General features: G+C 41.5%; 1 protein-coding gene across 8 annotated transcripts in view; it reads right to left on the bottom strand.

The window, feature by feature from the left end:
* The window catches only part of arap2 (ArfGAP with RhoGAP domain, ankyrin repeat and PH domain 2), a 253,644-nt gene that overhangs the window by 5,790 nt on the left and 220,455 nt on the right, over positions 1-27,399 (bottom strand). For 4 of the 8 annotated variants that reach the window (XM_049568438.1, XM_049568435.1, XM_049568436.1 and 1 more), the window contains exons 25-31: positions 22,076-22,150; positions 21,214-21,331; positions 15,425-15,553; positions 13,899-14,035; positions 12,928-13,010; positions 5,204-5,239; positions 3,154-3,217 (exon numbers count right to left, since the gene is read on the bottom strand). In XM_049568438.1, the coding sequence (XP_049424395.1) occupies positions 3,154-3,217; positions 5,204-5,239; positions 12,928-13,010; positions 13,899-14,035; positions 15,425-15,553; positions 21,214-21,331; positions 22,076-22,150 (642 nt within the window). Of the gene's footprint in view, positions 1-3,153; positions 3,218-5,203; positions 5,240-12,927; positions 13,011-13,898; positions 14,036-14,185; positions 14,408-15,424; positions 15,554-21,213; positions 21,332-22,075; positions 22,151-27,399 lie in introns of those variants that run through there. The other 4 variants (XM_049568439.1, XM_049568440.1, XR_007448601.1 and 1 more) reach the window with 4 other exon arrangements.

The following is a 27,399-nucleotide window of genomic DNA, read 5'->3' as shown; positions in this document are numbered from 1 at the left end:
CCAGTGTTAGCTAACATAGCTAGCTAGCGAGTGTGCTAACATTCGGGAGCGTTCATTTCTAAGAGTCTCAACACACATTTGTCTTATAAAAAAGTTTGTTGTTTTCTTGCAGTGGCCTTTCTGAAATAAACAGTGGTGAAAGTTAATATATTATGTTTTGATTAAGGAGTTAATAAGCAGCCAGCGTTAGCTAGCTGGTGCACTATCTAGCTCTTTGTCTACTTCCACCTTAAATGATATGATACAGGGATGTCTGCACAAAAATTAACCAAAATTAGCCAAATCTATGCTTAACAACTGTGAGTTTTTATAATTAAGTACAGGTGGGAACCAATCTAAGCACACATTGTCTTGAATAAACAAGAAACAAGTATTCTTGCGGTGGCCTTTCTAAAATGAACAGTGGTGGAAGTTACAAGATTGATTAAGGTAGTCTGGTGCTGTTTAGTGGCCGTTTTGGTAAGGAACCGGAACCAGGGCGAGAGCGACAGGATCCGGAATTCAGTGGATGCGCCTTTCCGTCAAAATAAAAGCACCAAGCTAATAAAAATGCGGTGAAACTTTTTAATTTAAAGAATATAATTTACAAGAAAAGCCCCAAGCCATTACGTTAACCTTTTTCTTTTATTGTAAATCGATGGTGTGCCAGAATCCGAAGTTTTACTTTGGTGAACACTTTTACTTTGGTGAATTTGGTGAACAGACCGGAACCAGAATCCAGACAAAATTCAGAGTGAATGGAAACCAGGCTCTTCACCATATGTGAAGAGCCTGGTGACGCGAGGCTAGATTATGGAGTTAATTAGCAGACAGTGTTAGCTAGCTAGCGCACTATCTAGTTAACTATCAACAGGTAGCGTAACTAGCTAATTGTACCGTCTCCACATTAAATTATATGATATAGGAGCGTCTGCACAAGTATTAACCTGGGGAAAAATTGCCAAATCTGTGCTTAACAAATGTAAGTTTTTATAATTCCTCGAGGTGATTAGTTATTTTAAGTAAACCTGTTCATGTAAGCCTAACACACACTCCTCTTTTGGGCGTCCAGCAGCGATTGTACCCTAAATATCGAGATTCCAATCAACTGGTAGCAAGACTAAACACTTGAGTAGCTTACTGATTAAGAAATGTAAACATTAAAGTGCTTTTTATCCAGAAAAATCGCAGCTTCCCCAATTACTAGCATTTATAAAAAGTCATGTCATGTTCACTCAAGTATGGCGATGATGTTGACATCCGATCCAGCGGCCTATGAGGCAACTATGTTCTCTATCTATGGCTAAAACTCCAAAGGTGCGTCTCCTCTGTGCTTCAACCTTGATCTTGGGACAACCAGAAGTAAGTAGACCTAAGTGACCTTGACAGGATGTGTGGTTGCAAAAGGTCAGAGACACAGCCTGTTAAATGATTTGTAGGCAAACAACAAAATCTTAAAATCCTAATACATGCAGGGAGGCAGTGAAGGGTGCTATATACAGGGGAATTTTTGTTCCTGTTCTCTGGAGCTGACGAAAACCGGCCAGTGACTGAAAAATAACTGCTATTAAGAAAAGAAGAAATGGTGCAGTGGGTATCAGTAATCAGGATGTATAGGTATATAGGCGCTGCATTTTTTTTTTAGCTGGACTCACACAAGTATCTTTAAAAATGAGGGGAAGTCAGAGGGTGACGATCCTCTGTGCCATCACAGCAGTCCGACTGTGTTCTGATCTCTGGCTAAACTTTCTCTTTAACAACTTCTCCCTTTACATCACTGTGACCCTCAGACCTATGGAACTGTCTCTTTTTAACAAATCTGTATTTCATCACTTGCTTGGACCTGTCCTTGGACCTTTACACCCCCCCCCCTCCCCAACCCCCGACACTCACCACCACCACCAGCCATTCCACCTTGCTTCTAAACGAGGTCCTCCATCGCCAGTTGCTATGGAAACTGTCGGAGCACAATGCTCGCTAACAGGTAAGAGAAAGGAAATCAAGAACACTGAAGTGCTCTCTGTCTACTTTCTCATCTACACTTTCTCTCTGCCCTTCCCACAAGTCCTGTGTCCTTCCCACAAGCTGGAAGCTGACAATCCTGATATTTAGCAGATTTGGGGGGTGAATCCTAATATTTTTAGCCGGCTCCTGTCTGCTATAGATTTAGTTGTTGCAGAGCTAAGAGCTTCTGCAAAGAGCAGAGAAAAGTCACTGAAATAAACACCTTGAAACACTTAGAAACAACAGACAAAAATTGGCTTCCCCTTTAGATCAATCTCTCCCTGACAGTGTTGCCCTTTTTACTTGCTAACCCAAACTAAGGCACTAAAAGGCTTTTACAATAAGCACTTGTGATAAACAACACCGTGCTGCAGACGGGTTCCCATAAAGGAAGCCGAGCAGAGGGCTAATACCGATTAAATGTGCTGAGCGCACAATACAGCGCGTCGGAATCTAAAGATCTTTCACTTTAGGATGAGTGTGATGTTCAAGTCTGGAAATGAGCAGAAAATAGACACACATATTTAGTCTAATGAGGAAACAAGGCGGTTATTTCTTCCACTGAGTCATTAGGGATGAATATGAGAATACAAAAATATGACACATCCGTAGCTGCTCTGCCTGTGTTTGCTTTGCCTTGCATTATTTATGTCATATGTGCTGTGTCAGCGACTGACAGCGACAACACTTAGCTGTATCTGGGGGCTAAGTACCACAATGTGATTGTTACAGTCGCCTTGACCTTATTCTCACAGCTTTTCCACATAAAATGATTTATGTTATTGCTGAGTGACCTCAAAAACTTTACAGTTCTTTCCCTGTTTATGTATTTCATCTGCCTAACGGCACAATGGAAATGGATGATTGGGGGAAATATGATTTATCATATCTCCTTGTTCTGAGATATGGATTGTAAAAGATGATTTATTCCAGCCGTAATCGAGTGTATTTTTCATCCGAATGGGGAAGGGAAAAGGAGGATGTGTCCGCAATGTGCATGTCACATTCACTGATATTTCTGGTTTGCAGTAACAGTATAAGAGAAACTTCTGCTGCTGCTGCACTCCCCAAAAGTCACTGCATGCTCGGCTCATTAAATTGCTTCATCAAGCGTTTGCATGAGTGCTTCGCTCACTCTGGTTCTGACACCTCCGTTGCACGTCATCTTACCTTCATCCTGATGATGTCTGTCACCCAGCTGACCTGAGCCTCCCTCGTCTCGCAGCAGAAATGCCTGAGGAGGGAAAGCTCAGTCGCATGAGTCACTGATTTCCACCTCGTTATTTTCACACTAATTTTAACCAGGTGACTGGATTTGGTGAGTCACGGCGCTGGACACAGAGTGCTCTGAGGGGACAGTTCACTGATCACTGTAAATAGAGCTGATGATATGTGGGCCGGCTGCCACTACCTGTGATTACATTCATCTGCATGAGTGACGTATCCCTTTGCAGAGACCTGCTAATTAGCGCTGTGAGTAACAATGGGGGATGATGGTTTAAATAATATGTGCCACCTACTCAAGTTTGTACAGTGCTCTGTTTTGTTGTGAGGTATTTCTGGTGTCTGCTAATGTGATTATGAACTGTACCGTATGTTACTGCTAATATCAAACTGATTTAAACTGATAATGTAGCTAGGCCTCCTTCTGTTAGGCTTTTCTGTAGCACCCATTTTATGTATTTATTTCTTCTTCTCTGTTCTTCTTGAAATTCATACCATGAAATAAACATGGCTTTAAAGGAACTGTTCACCCCAAAATGAAAAATATGTATTCATAGAACTGAAGCCTACACTTTTTTATTTGAGGTTAATATTCTTCTCAGCTTCTCTTTACAAATGGATGACAAGAATTCTAAGAAGCTGCCCAGAAGCCACTGCTTTGACATGGTTGATAACAAAATCAGACTCAAAAAAGGGCTGCAATCAAAACTGCAAGACTAAAAGTCTTTGGCTATACCTTCATCAAAGTTGTGATTTGAGCTAACTTCGAGTGTGTCTCAAATTGCATACTTCCGTTAGCACGCTAAGTTCACTATGAACTTCTTGCGTGGTGCACTAATTTCAACAGGGCAGTGTTGTCTCATATTGCAGACTGCCATTTTGCACTTACCGGAAGTGACAATGGATTTTATTTATGTATTTTTTTTTTAGTTAACCGCCTCTTCTTCTTTGTCTTCTTTTTAAATTGCAAACGGACAGTGGAGCATTATCGCTAACATTTGACCCCTAAGTCCATCAACACATAAACCAAACTTACTCCACAATGTCAATGATGTTCTGAACAAGTTAGCTAGCTATCAAATTCTAAAGTTAGCTAGCAAGCTAATGGCGGCCCTTAAGGATGAGAAATATATATCATTCCACGTTCAACTTACGGACCGTTTTTAATGGGCACTAGAATTACACTTCATTTTCTCATACTATGCAGTGTGAACGCACCTAGCGCACGTGTGCACTCAAAATATTAAGTGTTTAGTACAGAAGTATGTGATTTGAGACACACTGTTAGTCAACATGCTAACATGTTAACAATGACAGTCTGACATGAATGTTAAACAAAGTATAACATTTATCATGTTCCCAATAGTTGGTGCATTAGCATGCTAACATCTGCTACTTAGCACTAAACACACATGGCAATCCCTCAAAAAATTAGATACTTTAGTCTGGACCAAAGTCGATCAACCAACAAGCTAGCATAGCCATCCTCAGATCCTCATTATTAGCACTGTTAAAAATAATAATGCTCAGCATCGTCTTGTACCTGAAAATTATTTCCAGTGGTGTTGTTCCCTCAGAAATGTCCCCATCTTATTCAAATAGGTCCCACTAAAATAACGTTAAAATATATTAAAATAAATTTGTTATGAGAGAAGCTAGCATTTAGGAATTTGTCAATATAGGCAGCATATAATTGATCAAAGGGAAGCTGTAAATGAAGATTAAATAACAAGATAAAGAGAAAATCATTGTATGGTATTTAACTTTCTGAGTTGACTGGACAGCAGCCTCTCAACATATGATCACTGTTAATATGCTTCAACACCACTGACAGTCCCACTATAATCCACTTGGATCATTATACAGTGCTTTAAATTCAACTTTTTACCTCTCTGCCACTTGATTCCTTCTGTTTTAGAGATGTTTTAAGAGGAAAGGGTCAAAGTCAAACTCATCAATTACTGAATAACAGAACTTCTGTACGGCACTCACTCACCATTGTTGTTTATCGGTGTAGACTGTGAAGCCCCAGCTGTTGAAACGAGAAGGACACGGGTTAAATTCAGACACTTTGCTTCTGCAAACTGAAACTTGCAATGTACTGAACACCAACTTTGTTTGAAGACAGAGGTTATAAACATGTTTTTGTGAAAGGAAAGCTGAATTTCAAAGTACTCAGTTCAAGAAAAGAGCTGTTGTAGAAAGTGTTGTTGAAGATAGCAGCAGGTCAAAACCTTTTCATCACAATGCAAAAGTTCATAAACGCTAGGTGCTAAACAGTGGAATTAATTAAATCAATCAGTGGAGTTCCAGCCCACATGTTTATGCAAGGGCAGACCTCAGTATGCTCGGGGCCAAAGTTTACAATACACCAAGCTCACGCTGCTCATTATAAGCCTTAAACTAGTTTGTTGGAAGAGATGTAAAACATACTGAATGTCCAGAGTTTACTTTATGTACATTTAAAGCCTATGTAAACCAAAATTCACAATAGTCTTTTCTTACTGTGTAAGTTAGAGTCTTGCGTAAGCCTATGTAATAGTAAGCAAGTGGAAATTTGTCTTTGGCTTCTCTCAAACACATCAAAGGTACAGATACTTATCACAATCCACCATTAAATACGTACAACTGTACAATGTATATGATACAATAGTACAAATAGGCAGATAGGACCAATAAGTTATGTAAACAGCAGTGTTCCCTGGTATGGTCATTCTGTCTTCATTGCCTGTATGACACAGGGAATAAAGGACTTCTTATATATGATCCAACTGGTTCTTGGGGCCCTACATCGACGCCCAGACGGACACAACTCAAACTTTGAGCTTGATGGATGTGAGGCATCAGCAATTATATGTTTGGCCTTCCTGCATACAGCACTGTCACATATATTGCTGCGTTGTTTCTGTGACTTCCAAATTGTTTTTCCCGCAACGCTGACAATACTGGAAAGCTTGTTTTTGCTTAAGATGATGGTGGTGATGGTGTATAGCTCGTCGTTGTAACTAACTTCAAAACAGGCTAAGCTAATGCTAGTGAGATGCTTGGTGTTATTTTTTGGCAGCAAGTTAACAGGTGAGTTACAGTTTGCTGTATGGGGACAGTAACAGTAGTGTGACACTTCTCCTTGAAACCGTAAATTTCTATGGTGAAGAAATAGTGATTGCGTACGTGACACTAAAAAAAATAGTGCCCACAGATTGGGTGATTAGCTCGATCTGTGAACAGTTAAGCTCACTGAATCCCATAAGCAGCTACGCTGCAAGAGTTTGCTTTTGGCTTCTGATAGTGGAGCCACCTACATGAAGATGAACTACAAAGTAATTAAAAATGTAATTTTGGTATGCTTTTTCAGACCATTTTCATATGTCATCCTCACAGTCACTGATAGCTGATGGATATGAGTGTTGTAATATTCTTTTCTGAATGTACTATTTCCCGTTTAAGACATGTGATATATACCAGTATTATGCAGGTTTTCATAGCATTATTTGGACATGTATACTGTGATGGCCCTCTTGCCTTCCTGTTCAGGCTGTTTTCCCCTTTAAGAACGGAAGCAGGAAGTGCATCATTGATTAACTCATATCATATGTGCTGCTGCTCCTCCGCTAAATAAGCTGCTGGACTCAGTTTCTCTCTCAACCTGGTTTGTTGTCTGGGTTTGTTGCCTGCTTCACGTTTTTTCTTTTGTCTTTATTTTCCTTGTTCATTACACCTAACTATACACTCAAACAACATGCAAAACTCTACTGATGTTACTGATGTATATACTTTATGTTGCATTGGTTGATAATCTATAAAGTAAACTCTCAGGAGCTGCACCTACAAAATCTATATGACTGGACCATGTGGGAGTTTAATTTGAAAGGACAGACACAGGAAGTGACCACGCTCAGCAGTCAGACAGGAGTCAGGTTAATCTCCAGGGCTGGTACCTGCGGTTATTCCACAGGCTAGTTAATAACATGTCGGGCAGGAAATCCAAAGTGTGGGATCATTTTGAGAAGGTGAAGGACGAACCCAAGGTGATATGTAAACTCATCTTCATTGGTTGACTACAAACATGACGTATCATCTGAAACATGGAAGTAGCTACATGCCCATTAGCCCACAGCGTCATTAACAGGCGGCTCGCTCAGTGTGTAACGTGCACTTGGAGATAAAATATAGGCCTATATTAATGAAGGTTCATTAGTACGGTTTTGTATTTCTCTGTAATGTAGCACAGTGTTAACAATGTTACTGATACTATTCTTTCTCACACCTTCAACTCAAACCACCAAAATATATCATTTAATAATTACATTAATATCGTAAACATGCGGGCGACTAGTCAGCTAATGGACCTAAATGATGACTATTGGTCGATGCGGTAAATTGTTAGTCGGGGGCAGCCCTAGTATTTTCTGCTCAATAAGACACTCAGTTTTAATATATACAGTACAGGCCAAAAGTTTGGACACACCTTCTCATTCAATGCGTTTTCTTTATTTTCATGACTATTTACATTGTAGATTCTCACTGAAGGCATCAAACCTATGAATGAACACATGTGGAGTTATGTACTTAACAAAAAAAGGTGAAATAACTGAAAACATGTTTTATATTCTAGTTTCTTCAAAATAGCCACCCTTTGCTCTGATTACTGCTTTGCACACTCTTGGCATTCTCTCAATTTTTTTTAGTTTTTGATGCCTTCAGTGAGAATCTACAATGTAAATAGTCATGAAAATAAAGAAAACGCATTGAATGAGAAGGTGTGTCCAAACTTTTGGCCTGTACTGTATGCATTTTTACTATTCCAAGCCACATTTCCAGCGGCTTTAAATGATCACATGTGCATGCTGCTGCAAGCTAAATAACCACAAATTCGTACTCTGCTCAGATATGTGCACGCTCAGAGGTGTAAACATGCAAGTAATATGTGTGTTTCAGTGCAAATTAACCTGCACAGAGGCAGCATAAGGTGAAGAGACCACCTTCCAGGAGAATACACCTTCTCTGAAACCCTTCACAGCCGTGGCTGAACAGGAGCAGAGAAGTGGGGGAAGAACAAAGCGAAAGAGGGGGCAGAGATAGAGAGCCCGCAGCCTGGAGCACCACTCCTGTGAGTTAAGGCAGCCGATCCAACCCCGCAGTAGGCCGCTCACAGATAGACCTCTGCCTAATGAGGAACTGGAGCGCTGCCTCTCCTAACCCTCTCACTATGACTCCCTCCGTTCTCCTCAGCACTCTGTCTTTATTTCTTTATTCACCGTATCACTTCTCCCACAGCCCACTCAACAGTATATCTATGATACCACGCTGTATCATCCTCTCCTTCTGTCCCTCTTTTCCCCCTCTCTACTCATCTCCCACTCCCTCTCTCTTATCCACTCTCTCTCCCCTGAAGGACGGCGTAATGCAGACAATCGCTTGCTGGACTCATTTTTCACGCTTCCCCAGACTCCAAATTCCGACATGGGGAAAATTATGAGGAATTAGAATTGGGTAATGTGAAATATAGGGTTTGGCTCCTCAAAAAAAGTTGAACTGCTGAGGGTTTGGCATGTGTCATAAATTACAATAATAGAGGATCATTAAAATAAAACAGTGGCAGCAGTGTTTTCCACGTGCGGACTAGTTTGTATTTGTTAAAACGCAATTACATTTAATCAATTTCATTACAGTGAAAAATACGACGGGGTCAGGAGTGGCCCTGGTATCTCCCGGTGATGCTAAACTTTGAGGGAAGAGAAAGGGCAATATATCTTCGGGGACAAATAGTTTACACACAAACAAAGGCAGCAGCGATGCTAAATAATCACTAGTTCATCTTAATAACACCGAGGGGTGGAGTGTGCAGCAGTTATTTTGGCTCTAATGAGTCACGTTTGACCACATTCATTATGCAGCCACACCAAGTTTTCGCACTGGAAAAATTACAGAGAAATAGTTTGGCTTAATACAATATTTACTGGACGGAAGACGAAAAAAAACTATACAAGGAGGGAATGGAAATTTATAGAAATGACCATTAAAACTGGCTCATAATTGTCGATTGCCCGCTGTGGCAGAGCCGGTTGTGTCTGTGATTTAACGCCCAGGAGAAGCAGGTATAAAATTTGTGGCACTGTTGTTTTAGTGGCTGTTCACAGAGGGAGAGAGACGAGCCATCATCCACATTTCAGTTATATCTATATGACAATGAAAACCATTTCACTGATGGAAGGGAAAAAGAATATTGCAGCAAATGAATAAATGCTTATGAATTGCACTTTGCAGGAGCTCAAAGGACAGGACTGAATTTATATGTTTCCAGGTATTACACCAGACGTGATGCTCTGTTTGGTTTGAAGCAGCCAATCATGCACTTATTACATTTCACATTGTATTTTTCCATTTACTGCAGTAATCTTGTCAAAGCACAAACACAAACATATATTTTACTCTGACGGCGTCTTCACACAATACGACTGTAATGAATCTGAATGTGGAAGCTGGATGCTGACCTTCTCACGGTCCTCCTCAGTGCTTGGAGTTACTCACGACTTATGACTGCACCTGTCAAACTACTTCGTCTAACCTTTATGTTCAGCTGACAGCATATCATTTACCACCTTATTCTTCAGCAGGATTTAAACTTATGCATCCAACTGAAGCCATACCTATGGCATACGCCGTAGGTATGGCTTCAGTTGTAAGTATAAGTCTGCTAGCTGCTAGGCTAATTTATACAATGTAAAATGCCATAGGCTTGTGCTAATAACGTTAGCATGTTGTATTTGGAAAACGTGTTTAGTATAAGACAGTTGTTTTGTCGGTGAACCTTGTGAGTTGTAATGGAGCCGAATTTTGTAGCGTTACCTTTGTTACATGTTGCTGTTGTCTCTGACTTCATATGAGTAGAGGAAAAGTCAGCTAGCTGCTAGGCTAATTTCTACAATGTAAAATGCCATAGGCTTGTGCTAATAACGTTAGCATGTTGCATTTGTGGGGAAAACGTGTCCAGATAAAGACAAGTGTTTGTCTGTGAATGCTGCGAGTTATAGTGAAGCTGATTTGTGTACTTGTGTTTGAAATTGTCTCTATTAAGCCATGTTTAATGTGTGTTTAATGTGTGTTTTGATTCAACTAAACTTTACAGCACTTCACAGAAACCTCCACCACCAACTAGTGTTTTGGAGGTGTAACTGCAGAGTGACACAGACACACCACCGCACAAGTATAAATGCTCACAACGGTGTAGGCCACATGAGTAGGCTACAGCTATGAAGTTTCCAAATACGTTGTGTTATGCTTGTCAAGTTGCGTTTTCTTTCCTTCCTGTGGCGGCTGACCTACATGACAACAATCGACTGGATTATAATCGTGGCCAACATAGCAACCCTCCAAAATTGAAGCCAAAACATCTCAATCACGCCCTGGTGGCTGGCTGCAGTATTGGCCATGAACCATGCCCCCTCCGTGGTAGCAGATGGGACATGGGCCGACCTAAAAGATCAAAGTACACGTCAAAAAAGAGTTTCTCCAAAATAGTTCAATTTTAGGTAGTTCTTATCAACTGATGTTTGTCTGACTGTTTATTTTACTGATAAATTTGGTGTTAATTAGTTATTTGATGCTATAAAAAGAGGGTCGGACGTCATGATTGACAGTTCTGGGTGTCAATCGGTGTATTTGTGATAAGTAGTGCTGCTTGTGATTGGTTGGATGGATGTTTGGGCAGGAACTCCATATCCCAGAGATTGTGATTGCATAGACAAAATGACACCACCAGTGCAAGATGGCAGCGTCCGTATCCGCGATATTTTGGCTTCATGTTTGTACCCTGGGGGTCAGTGAAGACATGTTGTCCATCTTTATATACAGTCTATGATTACTAACCAACCATCCTGACTCAAAATAATGACAATAATGTAGTTGTAGGTGGAAAGTTTCTCTGTAGAAAGCTGCGTGACAGATCGTTGGAAAAACTATTCAGCATGGTTTGCAAATTCAAATTAAATTGCCACAGCAGTTACTTGTCCTCGACGTATGAGCTCAAGCAAAAAACCCCACCAAAACTACAGGGCTTCACCAATCTGGAGTACAGCAGTGTCTTATTCATGGGCGAATACTGAAACCTTTAACAGAGAAGGTAAATGATGCTTCGGCTAAACGAATAGCTAAAAACTGCCATCAAATTAACACAGTAGAAGACAATGGACTGAGAGAAATCATTCTAATTGCATCATCACCTCCTGTCAAGAATACACACTCAGTGTGAAGGCGAGAGAATGGAGTGTGCTTGAGCAAGCAGAGGACATCGCTCTCACAAGGGATCAATGGATCTGTCAGTGACGACAACTGCTCACAGAAGTCCATGATTTTACATTTGAATTTCAATTTTTACAAACTTCAGTCTGAAGAATAAAAACAATTGTAATTAATCACAGCAAACTGTGAGATTATTACGTTATTATTATTCTTATTATTTAAATTGATTATCTGTCCAAGTCTACCTGTTTCTTTCTTCTTTTTTTGCACTCCATTTTGTTTCTTAGAGGAATAGCTCACCCCAAAACAAAATGAACTGCAAAAAGTACTCACTTCCCTCGACTCTCTGTGGTCCCAGAAAAGTTTTCTATCAAAAGGCTCTAAGGAGAGCAGAGCCCCTTAAAAATGAAAGCATATCAGTGCAAACAGACTTCAACGGAGTCCGAATGAAAGGCAGCTGTAAACATTCAAAAAACAGGAATTTGTTGCGCACAGTTACACCTCCAAGACACTAGTGAAGTGCTGTAAAGTAGAACACAGATCAGCTTCACTATAACTCGCAGCATTCACAGACAAACACTTCACACCTACACACCTCAAAAACAACATGCTAATGTTATTAGCACAAGCCTATGGCATTTTACATTGTAGAAATTAGCCTAGCAGCTAGCAGACTTTTCCTCTACTCATATGAAGCCAGGGACAACAGCAACATTTAACAAAGGTAACGTTACAAAATTCGGCTGCATTACAACTCACAAGGTTCACCGACAAAACAACTGTCTTATACTAAACACGTTTTCCAAACAAATACAACATGCTAATGTTATTAGCACAAGCCTATGGCATTTTACACTGTATAAATTAGCCTAGCAGCTAGCGGACTTTTCCTCTACTCATATGAAGCCAGGGACAACAGCAACATTTAACAAAGGTAACGTTACAAAATTCAGCTCCATTACAACTCACAAGGTTCACTGACAAAACAACTGTCTTATGCTAAACACGTTTTCCAAACAAATACAACATGCTAACGTTATTAGCACAAGCTTATGGCATTTTATATTGTATAAATTAGCCTAGCGACGAGCAGAGATTTCCTCTGCTCACATGAAGCCAGGATAAATCACACACAAGACTTAAAATGCTATTTTTGTGGAGGCTTTATTGGCTTCACAATTTATTGTTTCTTATCTGTGAAATTAAAGTAAATAAAAGCTTAGTTTCCACTGAGGGAAATGGTTTCAGCTTACAGAAACAGACAGGAGGTCTGCAACGGCGTGACGCGTAGTTACATTTCTGGGGAGGTGCACGTCAGCTCGTAATGGTCAACAGTCATATTTGTATCAGTGTGACTGAAAACATGCAGCAATCAGGTGACTAATACGGTGATTTTAGCACGGCCACAGATATTTAAATCTCTCTCAATCACATAGATTCAGATTTTGGATATTTATTATGCGTGTGAGTGCAGCTTACCTGGTTGGAGGTTTGAGCTTTTTCTTGAGGCCAAGGTAACATTTCACAGAGCTGAGTTGGATCACTTTCTCTGCTTTAGTGCCCTGAAAATAAAAGAGGAAAGGATATTTTGGATGAATAAATTAATTAGAGGAAATACTCAACTCAACTCAGCTTAATACAACAAAATAGAGTAAAATGCCAACAAAGTATCTGTGCAGCATCAAAACACGACAATCATTTTGAATCATTGCCAGCAAAACTCTTCTTCCAAGCAACAGAGAACAAAGTGGAGAATAGAACAAAGCGAACAAAATCAAAGTTATAGCTCGCCTCTGACACCTACACATCACAACCCACCACCCAGTCCCTGCTTCATCCAACATAATTTACGCTAAATACAGACCTGGCAATAACTGTAGGGGTCAAAGAATATCAATTAAATTTCAGAAACACTCCTAATTTTCATAGCATTTACACGGTAATTAGCCACATTCTTGTGCAACTTGATATTTAGAAAAGCTTTCAGTGAAACCGCCCCTCACTATTTTCCCTCCCCCTCTCCTGCCAGAATTACTGCACCTCCATCAATTATTAACACTTCTTCACACTCCTTTACGAATCCCATGTTTCAACTGCAGAAATGTGCTGAGAAGAAAAGGCCTCCAGGGAACTCGGGCCTGCTGGTCCTTTCTGAAGCACACTCTGTATTCTTCCTTTCTTTCGAAAGAGAGTGGGAAGTCTGCTGCCATCAGTGTGTTTTATTTTCCTACTTAATTTGGGTGGAGTTGGGTCTGTTTGGTTGCAGTTTATGTGGGCGCCATACTAACAAATTTCAGTTTGCTGAAGCAGTTCTATAACCTTAAATTCCCCCGTGATACAAAGCACTCTCTGTTCGCCTGATACTTTGTGTTTGCATGCTCAAACCCGTGGTGGAAAGTGTTTACAGTAGATGTGGCAGCAGATTAAGCTGAAAATAAAAGTGTACTTACTCTGCTATCTCTGAAGAGCAGCAGCGTCTCTGCACGTAGTTCGACATATTTGTCCTGGAATTTGTGCCCCGACAGCAGTTTGGAGGATCCATCGCTGAACTTCAGAGACTCTCTTTTTGCGGACTGTCTTTGATCTGCTGTGAAAGACAATAATGTCCATTAAAGAGATTTTCTGTCAGCCCAGAGTTGTGCACAAGTGTATCAGCTGGTGCTGAAATGGATTTGTCAGTTAATCTATCAATGCTTTGATCAACATAGGTCACCATTTCAGTTTTGTATAGTGTTACCTTATTTTGAGGTGCTTTCACACCGTCGGTTCAATCAAACTCAAGTTTTTTTGCCCCCAGTGTGTGGTTCGTTTAGGCAGGTGTGAACACAGCAATCACACTCCAGTGCGCATCACAACCAGATCGAGACCTTCTTGAAGAGGTGGTCTCGGTTCGGTTACAAACGAACTCTGGTGCGGTTGGTTTGTGGTGAGAACGTGTTCCGACCTGGATGTGAACCAACTGCAGTCACATGACACATTGTTTGGGTTAAACATGAGCATGTTACAGTCCTGGAGGATTATTAATGTGCACCTCCTCCTGTACTGCCTTAGTATGCACATTCAGCACATCCAATGCATCAAAACATTGTTTTCTAGTTGGAGCCGCGCCTCGTTTTCAAACTGTATGGTTTGACTAAAATGAACAATGACAGCAATATAGTCCACGATGAGCAGCGCTAACATCAACCTGCGTAGTTGTCCCTCCATTGTGACATTAGAAAGTGTTGCATTTATCTTGCAAGTGTACTCTTCTTCAACGTTTGCTTTACTTCCTGGATTTTTCCCACATGGAAATTCTGACCAATCAAGAGCAGCTTTCTCACACAAGGCATTTGATCTGGTCCACTTGTAAATGCTGCCGTGAGAACACGAACCAACTCTAGGCAATTATACAACTGTGTGACGAACTCAGTCCCTGATTTGGACCAAAGCAAGACGACTCTAGGTCTGAAATTGTCTGAGTGGGCGGAAGTTCGCTGCCGAGATCAGCCTCTCATTGGGCGGAACGAGCCACCTGTTGAAGTCCCGCCCTACCACCTCCGGTTGTGTAGCAGTTGACAACACAACAACACGTCCTTTACTAACTTTTGCGATGTTTGATCTTGCGGGGATGAAGCCATTTTTCTGCCATGGTTCGCGTCCTGGAGGCGATATTTTTGTTACACCAAAACCTGTTTCCCCCCAGCAATATTTTTGCAAGCGCACCATTGCCGTTACACCACCAAGAACGATTGTGATTGGTTGAAAGAAATAAAAAAAGCCGGGGCGTTTTTTTTCTCCAATCTTAAAGTGAGAGTCGGCGCAGCCAGACCTTTCTTTTCTTGAGAAAGGTCTGGTGAGCGACTCTAGGTCTGAAAGCACTTTAAGTCCGGCCTCTGAGAATGAAGTGTAACTAGTACACATGCAAAACAACATATGTATTGTTTTAAAATTCAGCATTAAAAGGTAACCTTTGTACTTTCACACTATACTGTACCTTTCCCATCAGCCACTCTTCTGGCTCCTGTGAATTTCTTTATGACAAGGAAAGCAGACTGAGGGCAGTCCAGAGCGCTCCACTCCAGCACCTGCTCAAGAATCTTCTCACTGTGGTGCAACGGCCGCTCTGTTGAAAACAAAAGACCACAGGTCAGAGGGAGAGGGATTAGCAGCCAGAACAACACAGCCGCTCCGTCTCCGTCTTCTTACATGAATTATAAATGCATGAAACAAAATCACAGCCTCATATCATTAAATCCATGACAAATTCCAGTTAACTAAATAACAAAATTATGTTGTTGTTCTCCCCATTTCCATCACAGAGCAGTTTAAATTATCTCCAGCATATCAAGACCTGATTATAAAAACACACTCATGTGCAAAATAGACCTATTATCTCTTCCTAATTGGTGAACAGGGTACATGCTATCAGCCAAAAAAAAAAAAGGCAGATAATTTGTGTACCACCACCCCTGCTCTGATGCCTCCATCTCGACACTCCCCCGTTTTTCATAACCGAAGGAGGTAAAAAGAGCCACAACGGCATAACTTATTCATAACAGTGGGCTTATCTCCTCTCTGGAATCTCTGCAGACCCAGGCCATGGAATTAGTTCCTCATTTCCCAACAAATATTAGCTCCCCTTTTCTGCCTATTGTCCTCGATAACAGTGTTTATCTGTAGCTATCCTCCAAAATGGCTAATTAACGCACTTTCCCTCCCTTCTTTATGGTTTTATGAGCAAAACCTGTCACGCTACCGCCTTCAAAATAGCTTGACTGTTTACTCTTCCACAGACATATTGTCTTGGCATGGAAAATATGCTGAACCGTCAGCAAATATATTCAGTATTCAACACACCTTCGTTTTTAGAAGAGGACGGCATGTCCTCTGTAACTTTGTGAGGAGGAAAACAAACATAAGAGCACGGCGTAAACTCTCAGTGAACTGATGAAAAGTGCACGGGGACCGCCAGCTAAGCAACTTCGCGACAAAGCTCAACTTTGACTTCCCCTTGCTCGCCGCTTCCCGTGCTATGATCAAATGTGGGTGTGTGTGAGGCACGGCGGGTGTCATCAGGGGTGCATATTAATGCTAGATGAGGTGGGTCAGCTCCCTGGGTTGATCATGCAAGGAAGATGAAGGTAATTTATGACATATGATGGTAAAGATGATTAATTAATGTGCATATCATCAAACCGACGATGCTTGGCTAATTTCTCAGTGTGCTTCCATGTTCACAGACACTGGTTCATTAGAGAGATAACATAATCCTCTAATCACGGGGTCCTTGGATAAGAGGAAGTGTGATCTTTGCATGTGCCCCGGATGAGAACGGCCATTTAAACGGTGATGTGACACATCAATCACTGGCTGCATATACTGCAGATGACAGCAGAAGATATTCTGTGAAAGGCTTTTACTACTTTGAGGTGTGGGATTTGACAGCAGGGTAACTTTTGATTTAACCTCTGAATAAAGCTCAGAGTTTATTTCACAGTCCTTTAAACCACTTCATTCAGCTCTGATCATTCAACATCTACTATCTAATGATAACAGGGTGTCTACAGGTATCAGACACTGAAGTTTAAAGCTTTTGAAGACCTTTCCAAGATGATTTTTGACCTCATTTAAGTCAGATTTTTGGACGAATCATCTTTACCCTCATCAGGCATTGCGGGTAGCTAGAAAGTAGTACATATACACCAATCAGCCAAAACATTAAAATCACTGGCAGGTGAAGCAAATACCATCAATCATTTCATTACAATGCAATGTTCTGCAAGGGAACCTTTGGTCCTGGCATTCATGTGGATGCTCCTTTACGCACTCCAACTTCCTAAACATTGTTGTAGACCAAGTACCCCCGTTCATTGCAACAGTACCCCTGATGGCAGTAGTCCCTCAGCATGCTCAGGAATGGTCCAAGAAACGTGACAAAGACCTCAAGACATCGACTTAGCTTTCAAATTCCCCAGATCCCACTCTGATCCCAACAAACTGGTACCCCAAAGGTCCCTTTGTCCGGGCCTCAACAGGTCAGAGCCAAGTCAGATCTATGACGGGGCCTCTGATCAGTCGAGGCATGGACCTTACAGGACCTCTGGGGGTGTCTGTGTTGTCTGGCACCAAGGCGTTGTTGACGAATCCTTTGAGTCCTGTGGGTTGTGAGGTAAGGTACCGGCATGCCTAATGGATGTTCAGTCGGATTGGGATCTGGGGTATTCGGAGGCCAGGTCGACGCCTTGAGCTTAGTCACGTCCCATGGGCCATTCCTAAGCAGTTTTTGTGGTGTGGCTTGACACATTGTCCTGCCTGAGGGAGCACACTGCCATCAGGGAGTGCCGTTGTCAGTAGGGGGGTCTATTTGGTCTGTAATGTTGTTCGGGTAGGTGTAGCATGTCAAGTGGCATCTACATGAATTCCGGGACCCAAGGTTCCTCAAAAGAACGTTGCACTGTAACAAAATGATCAGTGGTATTCACTTCGCCAGTCAGTGGTTTTAATGTTTTGGCTGATCACTGAGGAACTGAGGAAACAGCAGAGGCAGAATAAAAACTCAAAACAGAAAACAATTTTAAATCAGTCAATAAATAAGAAACAAAATAGACGAATATGCCAGCTAGAAAAACATATTTGAGTTTGATTGGTGTTTGGTCTGTGTCAGGAAGAGAGAGGTGGATCTCTTTCTTGAGCTGCTTCTTTACTCTTTGTGTCCGTGGTGGCAGCAGGTATACAAGAATGAGAAAGTTCAATCTGTAGTTTGAGAAACAGACCAGGACCCAGCAAAAATCTGCCTAAGTGAAGTATCCCTTTAATGACTTGAAGGCTTAATATTTCGGAAACTAAATTTAAGACATTTTAAGACTTTCTAATGACTTACACCCCCCTGAATTACCGACAGTCTCTCAGAAGTGCACATGACTCGCATAAAAATGTGCATTAAATGATTGTGCATACACACTGTTACATTAAAATAAAACTACAAGCTAAAACAGCAGAGAAAATCATTTTCAGCGAGATCAGTGAATAGAAATAAAGTCGAATTCGTCAGGCTTTTGTGAGTGAAGCACTTTAATTAAAGAATAAATGACTTCTTGAACCTTCCATCACACAAAAAGGAAAATGTAGTGTTTGTAACCAAGGATGCTCTTTTAGTTGATTAAAATAAAATGCTTGTTTAATTTCTTCAAATGGATTCTCAGAAGTGGTAATTAGTGAAGCGGCTTTATGTGTATGGTAAGAAAAAAAAAACCACATGTTGGCTTTCAAAACAAATTTGTTGGTTTAGCTGCGTCACAGTGCAGAGGAGGGGGCACCTGTGTGGGTCTACGGCATGACTATTACTGTATCAAATAAAGTCTTCATCATAATGTGATTATGTTTTGGTTATAACAGCCAAATATTGTTGGTGTTTAAAAAGGAGCATGTTGCTCCCTGAATATAGTTTTTTGATGACAAAGAACATGTTATGCCTTTATTGGACAGCCACAGTGGAGAGATGATATGAAATGGGAGGAGAGGGAGATGAGGAATGACAAGCATGGACATTTTACAGACATTTTTTCCAGTCGGGGGACTTCTGTTGCGTGTCAGACCCCTCTCCCTCCCACGACATTTCTTTTCTGCATCTCTACTACCACTGTTGAATAAAGGCAAAATGCCAAAATATGGGCCCTAAAAGTTTCTCATCAAAGTTTTTCTGGCTTGTGACCCTTCAAAGTGAAGTAATTCAGACATGTTTAGTATAAGATAGTTGTTTTGTCGGTGAACCTTGTGAGCTGTAATGGAACCGAATTTTGTAACGTTACCTTTGTTAAATGTTGCTGTTGTCCCTGGCTTCATATGAGTAGAGGAAAAGTCTGCTAGCTGGTAGGCTAACTTATACAATGTAAAATGCCATAGGCTTGTGCTAATAACGTTAGCATGTTGTATTTTTTTGGAAAACGTGTTTAGCATCAGACAGTTGTTTTGTCAGTGAACCTTGTGAGTTGTAATGGAGCCGAATTTTGTAACGTTTCCTTTGTTAAATGTTGCTGTGGTTTCATATGAGTAGAGGAAAAGTCAGCTAGCTGCTAAGCTAATTTATACAATGTCAAATGCCATAGGCTTGTGCTAATAACATTAGCATGTTGTATTTGTGGGGAAAATGTGTTCAGGTAAAGACAAGTGTTTGTCTGTGAATGCTGCGAGTTATAGTGAAGCTGATTTGTGTACTTGTGTTTGAAATTGTCAATGTTTAATGTGTGTTTAATGTGTGTTTTGAATGTACTTTGTGTGTGTTTTGAATAAACTTAACTTTGCAACACTTCCGCCGCAGATTAGTGTTCTGGAGGTGTAACTGTTATGCAGCTGCATATTTTCAAGCAGGGTAATAAAATTCCTGTCTTTGCTTTTTAAACAAAATACTGAAATATATTTCGTGAATCACCAGCCAGCCTGTGAACACCGTGATATGAATTTTTGTACATATCGCCCAGCCCTACTGTCGAGTATCAAAAAATGCCTCGTCAATGGGTACCAAATTTTGATAGGAATAGGAGTGAGGCAATAAGCATGCTGCATGATTGTACTAAGATTTAATCATGCTGGTCATTGGCTGTTTTACATGTAGTAAAGGCATACAGGAAAAATCCAGAGATGAGGTTCACGTGTGTGTTGTGTGCCTTGTATAAGCATAAAAATGACTGAGAGATCAGAAGTGTGACTCCATCTTATCAAGCTCGATGCCAATACAGCACAATGCAATATGCAAAAAAGGACATTGTTGCCAAGAATGGCAACACAATGAATTTAATGAAATGCTTCAATGTGAGTGAAAAGCATTTCAGATAATTATGATGAAGCTGGCAACGCTCAGCAAAGTAATCAAACTTCTGCGAACAGCACAGAAGTTAGAGAGCAAAATTATGCAATGTGGAAGTGCTCTAGTTTACCCAAAAAAAAAAAAAAGGTAAATACAGAACCCTTGCTGTGCCTATAACTTGGAGGCCGATTCCATCAAGGTGTTTTTGGTGAGGCCAATGTATTCTTAAATGTACTGCGAATTTTGCTGCCCTACGAACAGTGTTCGAACCCACACAGACCGGCAGGTCCGTCCTCTTTCCCTCCATGCTCCAAAGCAAGTTCTCTACCTTGGGCCGAAATGTTTACTTCCGCAGATATTCTGTATCATAGCAACTAAATGCAACCAAAGGGTCTCAGCTGACTATATGTTAGCCTCCAGAGTGCTCTCAAATGCTCACAGCGGGGTGTTTCCTGAGGAGCACCTGGCGTTTTCAGCTGGGGAAAAAACACTTTGGTGGACACGGGGCCTCAGAAGCCTTTGACTCAGAGGTCTTAAGAGGACATTATTTAAAGCAGTGGTTCCCGATTGGTGGGTCGGAAGTCCATTTTAAAAGGACCGCAAGTGACTCACAAACATGTCAAGTTTAAGTTTATTTTTAAGTACACTGAAGTTTGGCTCAGAGCTTTTATTATAAAGTGTGTTTCCTGCAGTAAAGTGAGTGACTAATGGAGAGCAGACTAGCTCAACGACATTTTTAAACACAATTGTGATGCCAAATTTAGTGAACTGTGTGGACCTTGAACTAATGGCTAAGGGGAAATTTGGAGCGTATGCCTGGACCAGTTGGGTACCACTGATTTAGAGACAAGTAATGCTTTCTCTTCATGAGTTTGTGACCCCACCATGTGTGTATTTGTTGGAGATAATAAAACAACGCCTTTTAAATTACAGCGTTTTACAGGTGAGTGAAAGATCTCTAACCAGGAAACCCTGCGTACCTAACTCTCCATTCTCAATGACTTCAAAGGTGGTCCAGCAGTCGTCAGCGCCGAAGGTGACGTTCCTCATACTCAGCGCGGTCTCTGCAAGCTCCGTGGATCTCATGCTGGGAGAGACCTACCGCGAACACAACAAACAGATAAATACATACCTCGGCGAACAACAAAACAAATAAAAAAGAAACAATAGAACAAAGTAAGCACATCCTGCATAAAAGCTCAGATCATAAGCTGCCCGGATCAATATCACCCCCTTAAACCATCTCTGCCTTTGAGGAGCCGTTCAATATTTAACATGTAACACTAACGGCAGATATCTGACTCACAGCCATGTTCACAGCGCACTGATTAAATACTTGCTTCTTTGTCGAGTTATCAGGTGTGCCTGGACGGCACTGGACAAAGCAAATGTGCTACTTAACTCCTCGGAGAGAAAGCGGAGTATTAAAGTCAAACTGTGCTGCTGAGCACTCCTCTTTAACCCCATCCCTATTCCGCTGCCGCTGCCGACCTGTGAAAGGAGTCCGTAACCTACAGCGGCCCGCGTGCCTTGTAAAACGCAATTACTCACACAATTGAATCAGACGTTTCTTTGATTAGTTCGCTTTTGATTTATTTCGGGGGCGGTAATCCCATCAGGTTAAACCACGAATGTCTCAGCCCTATTCTATCAACCTCTGCACCTCTCATTCTACCCGCCCTCATCCCTCATTCACCTGCCTTCATCCCACACTCCATCTCCCCTCCCTCTTTCTTATTTCACCTTACCACCGGAGGACCTGTGGGTAAGCAGGCTTACACACATGCCCACATGCCAGCTGAAAGTACAGATGCACACATAAACGCGCATACACGGTTATACCTTGATTAAACAGCAGTTCTCCGGCTTTCTCTTTTCCAGGTACACTTCGAAGATCAAGTCCCCAGCTGGGGAGAACTGGGGAGAGAGGAGGAAAATGGAGTGAGACAGAGAGATCAGTTGAATTACAAAAACAATGCAGCCGGATTAATTGGCTTTTCTTCTAAATTCGTGCTCCAGTGTGGCATGAATCTAAATGGAGAAAAGTGAGAGAAACGGTTAGAGGATTTGTGGAAACCAAAGGTCGTTTTCTGAGCTGGAGGCAAACTAAATCCCGGTGGCGTTAATGGAATGCAAAACCCGGCTAAATAAAGAGAACATGTGTGAGACAAACTTGTAAAGGTGGAAGCGCAGGGTGCATGTTTCACCTACACTAAAACCGATATGCTCTCCCCAGGTGTTAACTTTAAATGTGCTGTCAGTTAAAAAAAATGTTTTGAAGATGCACCCAGGAAAATGTTCAGGGGTTATTATGGGAATGGAAAAAACAGAGATGCCAAGAGGGAGATATGTGTTCAATGTAACACTCTTTTCAATCTTGTATTTGTACGAGGCATGCAGCACTGCAGGAGAGGAATTACTTTTTTATCCAATTTTGCCTTTACCAACTTCACAAAGTGTTGCTTTGCTATAAATCAAATCTCAAGGACTTTTAATTTAGTCATCCCCTGCTTTTATATTATTTTCTGAAAGAAAGCTACATGAGCTCATAATCGTATACTAAACAAAATCTATCATTCAGAGGTTGTCTGCACAAGGCTTTTAACACAGAGGTGACTGATCCAGCAGCTAGCAGCTAACAGTGCTAACAACGGCAACACTGTTGACCAAGCAGCAATATCCGGGGCTGAAAAATGACGAGCAGGTATAGCTACGGCTGAAGCAGGTACATGACTCGCCTACCATGCATACATTATCAGCCCACTTTGCGCCTTCTCGCAGAAGTGAAAGCTCTGAAGACAATGCTAATCAAGCGTTAAGCTAGCTGTGAAGTGTTATGTTAAAAGACAGGCAGTTGAGGTTAGGCTAAAGGTTCCATCTTGTTACTTAAATGGTGAATCTTATCTGATTGATTATTACTACGTTGGCCTCATATTTATTCACTGCAATGTTGCATTGTAGGCTAGCAAGGTTCAAATTACCATTTCGTTGGTGGGTTTCAACATGGAAGTGCCAAAAACTGCAGTTCCTCTAATGGCCACTTGAGGCTGGCTCCAAAAGTGAGTCAATCCCCATTGACCTCTATGTTAAATGTCCAACTTAGCAGCAGAAATAAACATGTTAACACCCTGGAAAAAAAATCGATGTATTTCCCATGTTTCCATTTTATTTAGGCTTTAAAGGAGCAATAAGCGAAATTCATCATTTCTAGATTGAAGGAATTAAAAAATCGCTATGTGAAGAACTGAAGGTGTAATTTCATCTGGAGTATAGCATGACCTCACACACCCTCTCTCTGTGTTGATCTCCAGCCCATTGTTTACAAGCCGGTCTGGCTGCGCGTTCATGTACACTCATGTGAACGTAGCCCAGCTAACATTTGCAATTAGCATTGTAAAATGTAGCCCGGCGGGCAGCCTGGCGGCTGTGTTTAGCTATTCCCCTGCCTACTTCAATGATGATGGTACCTGTAATAGATGCAATATATTTGCTGAAATGGAGGCGAGGCTCAGTGACTAGAAGAGCTGGTAGAAGCGCTCCATAGCTGCAAGCTACTCCAGTAGCCGTAGTAGCTCTAGTGCTAACTCTGGGAGCTAACGCTAACAGAGTAGGGACGTTAGCGTGGCAGCCGACTAGTGCTAACGCTAACAGGAAAGCAGGGAAATAGCTTAACACAGCAGAGACCGAGAGTGAGTGAAAGACATTGCTAACTGCTAAACTAAGCCAAACTAAGTTGGCTGTTTAGGTTTTATTTCCTCGCCCCTGTGGCGAGTGAATCTGCCTGCAGTGAAAGCGGGGGCTAACCAGTGCTTCCTCCTCATGCTCCATTTCACTCAGCTGCTAATACAGCCAGTTAGCCCCCGCTAGCTTCCCAGCTAGCGGCTCTCCGTTTGAATCCAACCGGAGCACTGAGCCCTAGTTTGTTATTCAGGTTAATGTGGGAAGAAGCAGCGGGTATATCGGGCAGCTGAGTGAAGCGGAATGAAGCGGAGCCTGCGGAAGAAACACCGGGACCGTCTGGATGTGATAGTCCGTGGAGATGCTGCCTTGCTTGGCTGCACAGACGAGGCGAGTGGGGTGGGGGTTGGAGAGCAGAGGTAGAGGGAGGTGTGGCTCATGACACACTTTGTTTTGCTCCACAGGCAGTGCACAGCAGCAAACCTAGTGGTGAAACGATTTTGCTTATTGCCCCTTTAAGTAAGGCAGAATTAAAGCCGTGGCCACTTTGAGTGACAGGTGTGATCCATCCGTTGACAAGTCAGCTACCACAGTGACAAAGTGGGTTTGGTAACATTACCACAGTGTAACCCCAGATTCAGTTCAGGAACATTAATGGTATCCTTTGTGTGCCAAAATATTGGTTGTACTAGAGAGCCCTGTGGAGTCGGATATTCATTTTTTCCGCGAAGTACATTTTGTTTTAATGGTTTAAGCATTTTTTGCTAGCTAGCATTAGTGTAAGTATTATCACAGATAACCATAGCTGTAAATACACAGTGCTAACGAAGCTAAGAGCTAGCATAAGGGTTAGCTCCACCCTCTATTCCAAATGTGGTCACTTGTGGCTCCAAAAATCCAAGATGGTAATGGCCAAAATGCTGAACTCGAGGCTTCTAAACTGGAGCCCACAAACCAACAGGTGATATCATGGTGGCTACGTCCATTATATATACAGTCTATGGTCAGCAGCTAGCAGCTAACAGTGCTAATAGCAAATATGGCAGCAGATAGTGGTTTGATACACCACAAGTGCCTGATAATTCGAAGCCTTTGTGGCGGTCTACCCTTAAAAGTTAAACTTTAAATACCATAAAATTTGCTTTCCTGCAATGAATTAGATGAGAAAATCCCTACCGCTCTCATGTCTGTCCGTTAGCCAGGAGACAGCTGGATTAGCTTAGCATAAAAACAGCAAGCAAAGGGACACAGCTAGCTTGGCTAATTCTCAAACAACATCCAAAAACGACCAGCACCTCTAAAGCTCACTAATGAAGCTGTTTCTTGTTTTATAAATTGGACACAAACAGAGATGTTAAACAGACAAGCTGTGGTTAAAGAGTGATGTGCTAACAGTAATGCTAACATGCTAACAGCAGTGTTTACATTTATCCTTGTAGATGTATTAAACATGTTAATAGTGTTAACATTTAGAGGTTTTAAACTGGCTTAAAATTTTACAAATATATATTTTTGAACTCTGAACAGAGCTAAGCTACCTTTTTTCTTTGCTTACAGGGTTTAAGATACACTAAGCTAAATTAAGTTAACAATGCAGCTTCATTGACGAGAGATATATCAAGCTAGCCGTAGATCATAAAAAAACAACAACTATGTATCCTTAGTATAGACTGAATTTGATAACGGGTGGACAGTGATAGTGAAAAACATAAATCCAGAAAATCATCTTATGGTGCCGTTTGAAGTTTTTACTCACAGATAGATAGATAGATAGATAGATAGATAGATAGATAGATAGATAGATAGGAGATAAAAGAGAAAATATCTCTCTTTAGCTAAATGTAACCTGTGTGAAATTAAAAGGATGACTTTTACGTGGCCTTTCTGCCTGACATTCAGGAGGTCAAACTCCCAGTCATATTGGTCATGTCAGTACAAATCATGGCACCTTTCTCCATGTGTTGGGGCTCTAATCCTCTGCACCCAATTAAAAACTGACTTTTTTGGTGTGAAAAAACCAAGAAGTTGAGAGAGAAAAAAAATCTGGGTTTAAAAAGAAGAGAGAGACGGGGGTCATACTTAAGGCACCAAATCTGGATTTCTTGCCAAAGGGAGTGGGAATCCATCTCTAGAAAATGAACAACTAAGTGAGCACGAAAAGGTTTCTTTTCCCTTGGCGATCTGGAAATTACAGTTACTTTTCCTTTGTCATTTTAATGTGCAGGTGAACCGAGGTCCATTATTGGCTCGAGCTGGGAGAACTATCACATGATAAGAGGGAGGAAGCCACTTCTGACTCCTGTGGCCCTAAAGTGACACAGAAATTACAGTCATTCGAACCAATGGAGCGAAGGCTGTCATTGCGAAAATGTCACACACAGATATGGCGCCATCTTGGTTTGCTAAGTACACTTTTTCCTCCTCCACCTTCATTGTTATGCAATGGAAGAAGGACCAGGCTTACTTTAGAAACATAGCGTCTGTCGAGTGGAAAAAGACAGATAGGAAGTAAAGCAGGGGCGGGGCCAGGCGTTAAAAACATTCAGGGCTCAGCCCAAATGGAGGAGGGTCCGACGGCATGGTGTCCACCATTTACAGCAGCTATATGACTGTTTTTCAAACCATCTGAGATAAATAAAATCCCTCAAAATCTGTGCATCCTTGGGGAAAAAACATGATCGTTGCCAAGGAAAAAAATCATCCTGCTGAGCAGGGAGACTCAGCTCGCTTTGCCCGGGGGCCTCTTTTGCAAAATTAAAGGAGGCCAGGGGCCAGTTGCAGCAGCCGTGCTCAGGTCAGGTGTACGCAGTGGCGTCTGTAGGATTCGAGGACATCCAGGGATTAACCCAGACCTCTGCTGGGGGGTCCAGGGGATCCTCCCCAGCACTTTTTTTAATAAACAAGCTCTATTTTGATGCTTTTTCAAACGCACTTTGGCATCTTGCTTAAATTTAAAGTAAAAGATAAAATAAAATCCCAGTCTGAATCAATATAAGTATCCCTGCTGAAGAGCCTCCATACTAGTTTGTATTTTTGTTTTGTCTGTCCCCATCATTCTGAAACCCTAACACACCATACTTTGAGGTTGACTAATTTTCGCTCCTGTCACCTCAAAAGCGCTAAAACTCATCTGATGTTACTATTTTTAAGTCACACAACATAGATGGGGTAGAAATTTGGCAAAACAGCATTAGTAGTAGAGTTTAGTCACTGAATGTTTAGCTAGTAAATCTGCTACAGTTGAATCCATCCAATTATAATCTTGCTGAGTTAGTATTTGATCATTCTTGGAACCCATCGGCTGTATTCGGCGTCTGACTTCCGGCAGACAGCGATACAGCCTCTGGGGGCAGACCCCCAGTTTTTTGGCATTCCGGTTTGATTTGGGCGGAGGAGACGAATTTCCGTTTCCGACTTCCGTTTATACATAAGTAAATATGCTGAACCATTGCGATGGATTCAGAGTTTGCAGTGACGCCAATTATGTT

Source organism: Epinephelus fuscoguttatus, linkage group LG23, assembly GCF_011397635.1.
Source record: "Epinephelus fuscoguttatus linkage group LG23, E.fuscoguttatus.final_Chr_v1".
NCBI lineage: Eukaryota > Metazoa > Chordata > Actinopteri > Perciformes > Serranidae > Epinephelus > Epinephelus fuscoguttatus.
The sequence above is the reverse complement of the archived record's forward strand: the minus strand, read 5'-3'. Positions and strand labels throughout refer to the sequence as shown.